The 5,000-nt window shown below is 39.5% G+C and overlaps 1 protein-coding gene across 1 annotated transcript in view; it reads right to left on the bottom strand.

Annotated features, from left to right (window-relative positions):
- The window catches only part of LOC104955866 (alpha-1,6-mannosylglycoprotein 6-beta-N-acetylglucosaminyltransferase B), an 89,510-nt gene that overhangs the window by 35,987 nt on the left and 48,523 nt on the right, over window positions 1–5,000 (bottom strand). The window contains exons 7-8 of the mRNA XM_010783256.1: window positions 1,782–1,946; window positions 997–1,016 (exon numbers count right to left, since the gene is read on the bottom strand). Of these exons, the coding sequence (XP_010781558.1) occupies window positions 997–1,016; window positions 1,782–1,946 (185 nt within the window). The remainder of the gene's footprint in view (window positions 1–996; window positions 1,017–1,781; window positions 1,947–5,000) is intronic.

The raw sequence follows: 5,000 nt of genomic DNA, 5'->3' as shown, positions 1-5,000 counted from the left end.
TTTTTAATTCGATTTTATTTATATATTTTTTTATTGTTATTTATGTTTTTCTTTTTTTTCCTGGCTTAGTTTCAACCAAAATATAGACTAATGCTAATAATAGTAATAGTATTAATAATTGTAAATGACCATTGGTCACACCACCAGTTTGTTTTACTGTAAACTTGGAGGAAGCCAGCAGCGCACACCCTCTCCGTCACACGTGCGATTGATTTATTGGTGATATACAGAACAGTGAGAACAACACAACTAAAGATGAACAAAGAGGTACGTTCAAAGAAGAGTTCCTCGTGGATCTACTTAGAACTGACAATTGCAAATGAAAAAAATGTGTGTAGCTACAAAACATTTTTTGGGGGGGTTATGTCTGCGGCGGCGAATAATCGATTAATATTCGCCAGGGCTGTCCGATTTTCGATTTTGATCATGGTCGGTTTCTGGCATCCCTAGTCCGAACCATCCCTTCTCTTTTTGAGAATATTATTTTGTGATGCATGTTCCTTGTTAAACAAAGAGTAATAATAGTACCAACGTTTTCCTGCCAATTCGGCTATTAATCTCTGATATTGGCAGTCAAATCAGGCTTCTTGGATTGAATCGTCGAAAAGTTGTCTTTTTCTGCATCACTCCTTGTTTAAATCCCCAATATAATTATTGTAGATTATTTGATACTCTTGTACATACAGTATTGTTCACACGTTTACCGGGGTGTGAAGTTCTCAATCTTTCAAATGACTATACAGTATGCTCCCATCTTCTGCTCACCTATATCGAGCTATAAATAAGGTGTCATCACAAGGTTGTTGTGTGCCAAGATTTTACGGTGTTAGTCATGAAATTATCCCACATAAAAGAGAGTGCTAAGGAACCTTATGCTTTGTATAAATGTACGTTTTTGAGTGTTTACGACAGAGAACCACGGTAAAAGCTTCTCACATTATGGTTGTTTTTCAATTTCATACTCTTATAATCTCTGTGGGTCTGACACCAACCAACCTCATTGATTGGTTGAGAGTCTAGCAACAGGTTATATATATAACACTTAATTCTGGAGCACACAAACTGAGCAGCTCCAGGCAATAGCTAGTACCCCTGTTGCAGAATATTTGAGCAATAAACTAAGAATGATGTGTAATCCATACATCAAACATCCTGGAAAGAACTCCTGCACAATATAGTGTCATGTTTAGTGAACACATACATTTAAATGTTTCCACTATTAACACTTTTCTGGGTTAATTCCTTGCAATTTCTTACTAATTATGTATTTAAGGCTGTAACATTTATGCCACGAGGGATCTAATGTCACTTATGTCTGATAGCAGCGCTGTTTCAGGCTTTGTGGAAATGTCCCTGAAAATGTCAGAGTAGAGAGGGCACTAAAGCCAATCAGTGCCAGCTAGTTTCATCATTACAGGCTTTTGTCTGTATCTCATCATCCAAGTAGCTGCAGATAAAAGAACATTTTGGTCCAACAAACTCACAGCTGTTCTGGATGCTTAGAAGCCTTGCTGCTGGGCATTAAAGGACTCTGACTGTCTGATGTTTGAACCAAAACATCCTGTACTGAAAGTTTTTTTCCCCCTCTTTTATGCATTTGGAATGGAGTAATATGTGTCCAGAGTTACGGAAATAAAAGAAAGTTGAAACTGAGAAAAAGTACTTTTTACTGGCTTGTCATCTGAAGTCTGTTTGAAACACAGGATTTGTTTTCTTTTCCCAAGCTTTCATCCTCTGATGTGTGCAGAAGATACTCGTGTGTGTGTGTGGCTCATATTCACCCTGTTCTGCTCCCTCCAGTGGCTGCGCAGCCTGTCATCCAGCCGTCGAGCAGCGGAGGCCCACTGCGCTGCCATCCTGCGCATGCGCCTCTTCATGAAGCTCAGGGACTCCTTCCCCGTGCCCACCTGCTCCAGCAGAGCCCCGATGTCAGACTGGAAAACAGCCTGGAAGACAGGAGCAGTACAAATCAAAGTCAACTTTATTGTCAATCATTCAGTTTGTGTGTACAGACAGAGAAATTTAAATGCCGTGTCACACAATCCCGAATACAAAAATACAAATATATAAAAATATGTATACAAATATGTATATCCTATATATAAACAATCAACAGACACATTTATACATATGCACACACTTCAATAGCTTTGAGAAATGTGCATTATTGCAAGATTGTCCATAGCAGCGTACAAAGGTGCTGGATTTGAGTGTGTGAGTGTGTGTGGGGTGTGGATATGACTGGAAAGGAAATGTACAGAATACAGTGGCTTATTTTTTACACCAGTGTCTCATTTCTTCTTCTTTCTTATAAAGATAATTTTGGGCCAGAGAGCACCTTTGTTGGAATAGGGAGGTACAGCGGATTTCATCACCTGAAATGTTCTGGTGGCTCAGGAGTCAAACCTGCGTACTTATCAGCGAACACCGCCTATGGGCCGTCAGGGTTAGCCAATAAGCTATCCGATGGCCCCAAAGCCTCTTTCTTTATGGTGAGATACTTTATTGCCACTATGCTGCTGTTCAAGCCAACAATACAACCAAATTGGGAAGCCGCCCCCATATGTTAAAAACAATATAAAAGAAAGTCAAATTAAAAAGATGCCACTATAAAAATTCAACAATGGAAAGTTAGGAACTAGTGATAAGGTAAGATAAGATGGACCTTTGTTAATCCCTGTGGGGAAGTTCAGGAGTTTAAGTAGCAACCGAGTGAGATCTTAAATAGTTGCTGTGGCTGTCAATATGAGAGAAACATGCAATACTGTTACATATGGTGAATTAATCTGAACATTTTTTGCAATGAAAACAAAAATATCAAAGAGTATTCTGCCTTTCTGCTGGTTTCAGGATAATTCAATAAGAGAAAATTATTTATTATAACAAAGTAAGAGCCAAAAAGCATTAAGCCGTTGTTTTATTATTAACATAATTACAAACACCAACCAGATTTGTAATTGACCACTTCTGGTACTTGTCACATGGGTGCAGTTCATGGTATTAAGGGCAGCTGTTGTGGGGTTTGTTGATGACAAAGAGGGTGAGCTGAGCTCTGATATTCTCTGTTGACCGTTTGGTCCTACCTGGGTTAACGTTTTTTTGTCTTTGTTAAACATCGTAAACGTTACCTTTAGTACGGACTTTTCAATGTAAGGTGTCACAGCATGAGCCAAGTTTAGCCTCTAGGCAACTTCGTTTATTGGGAATGTTGTCGCTTCAAATGTTGTTTTTTCAAAAAGGAAACAAAAACAGTTTATTATTTTCAAGTGCAGTTTTTTTACTGATACTCTCTTTTAACCTACTCAAAAAAAACCTTTGTATTATGTGTCTATTTTTCAAGTTCAAATCATAATTCTTATAGAAGTTTTATATGTGGTACAGCCCTAATAATAGCAGTACTCAAAAGGCTTTCCAGCAGGTAAAAAACCATAAATGATAGCAGCATACAAGATGCACACCAGTAGCATTAGTCCAGATGTTTTACACCAAAAAACACAAAACAACAGGCTGTTATTCAGATGTATAACATAGCCTGAAGCAGGGAGCATGAAGCCAGGAGCACGCACTAAAAAACGTCATTATTAGGTCTGTTTTTTGATTTTTCCTATTTTATTGAGGAGCCTGTGATCTATGTTATCCTGTTTATCTCTCGGATGCCCAGCCGCTAGCCCTCTCAGACAGCGATTGCCTGAGGGTGGGGATCCTGGATCATCCCCTTCTCGTATAATATGTCTGTTCTCATTTACATCTGCTCCTCTGGCCCACCATCACTTCATACTGCCTTTATCACCTGGCCGGTTCCTGGTTTTTTATTTTAATCAATGTGAGGTTAACTGCTATGGGGGAGTCCTACAGTATTTCGTAATCTACTAATATTGTTATACAGAAGAAGAGAGAACCTGTGCACCCATACGACTGGGCTCCTTCCTATTACCTCTTCGTGAAATATCCAAGTATTCCTTCTCAGAGACAAATCAATTTTCCTGCAGACTGAGACTGCCCCTCTCACACTGCTGGGGGGAATGATGCGCTCAGCGAGCCATCTGCTTGGTGTGCGGCCTACAGCAACTATGTCAGAGTTTACCTAAGGGGTATTGGTTCCTTGGATTTATGTCTCAGTGAATACAGGCTGGTATTTGGTAGCAGTTTAAGGTAGACCTGTTCAGAACGCTATCACAACAAGGGCTCGTTTTGCCTGCCCGGCGCTTTTATTATTCTTTTTTAGTCTGTTTTACTCTGGGGGAGAAAGAGTGTCTGTAGTGGCTGGGGTGTGTGGTGTGTGTTAATAGGATTGGTGTGTTTATAATGTTGAGGATGGGTGAATTGTGTATAGGACATGCATCATGTGTTGTATTGCAGTAAAACTAGACAGGGAATGGATGCGGAAAAGCAAAGTACGAATATCTAGGTAGTGACAGGCAGCACGCACCTCTAGACAGTCCGCTAGTGTGGTATTTCTGTCTGCCCAGGTAGCTTATTTATCAGGAAATGAAGTGTGATAAATGCTCTGCTGTTACTTGCCGAAATACGTTTTAAAGCTACTCTGCCAAGCATCGTGTCTAAATGCGTACAAATATCGATCAGTATGGCAGTAAGACATTGGTCGTGTTTTAGCATTCTTGTCCTGTGGTGTTCTTTGTCATTTTAATGCTCAATGATTAAATGAACATTGGCAGTTTAGCTTTCAATTGTTGTTATACTTCTTCGTATTCCTTGTCACTGTTCTAATGCTCTTTATGTCATTTCTGTGTAACAATTTGTATTAAATATATGATTATATATTATATACTTAAGTTGTTTCATGCCACCTGCGCCTTTTCGAACTCCAGGTGAAGTATTTAAAAAAAAACCTTTCTCTTTTCCCCAGGGATTTCTTCTTCACACTGAAGCTGGTTTGAGACAACAGAACAATCTCTAGTGCAGAGACAGGTAAGTTGTTACCATTGTTTGGACAACACTTGGGAAACAGCAGTCATGGCCCATGCAACAGTGCCTGATGC

This window comes from Notothenia coriiceps, unplaced genomic scaffold (genome assembly GCF_000735185.1).
Source record: "Notothenia coriiceps isolate Sejong01 unplaced genomic scaffold, NC01 NC01_scaffold00024894, whole genome shotgun sequence".
NCBI lineage: Eukaryota > Metazoa > Chordata > Actinopteri > Perciformes > Nototheniidae > Notothenia > Notothenia coriiceps.
The sequence above is the reverse complement of the archived record's forward strand: the minus strand, read 5'-3'. Positions and strand labels throughout refer to the sequence as shown.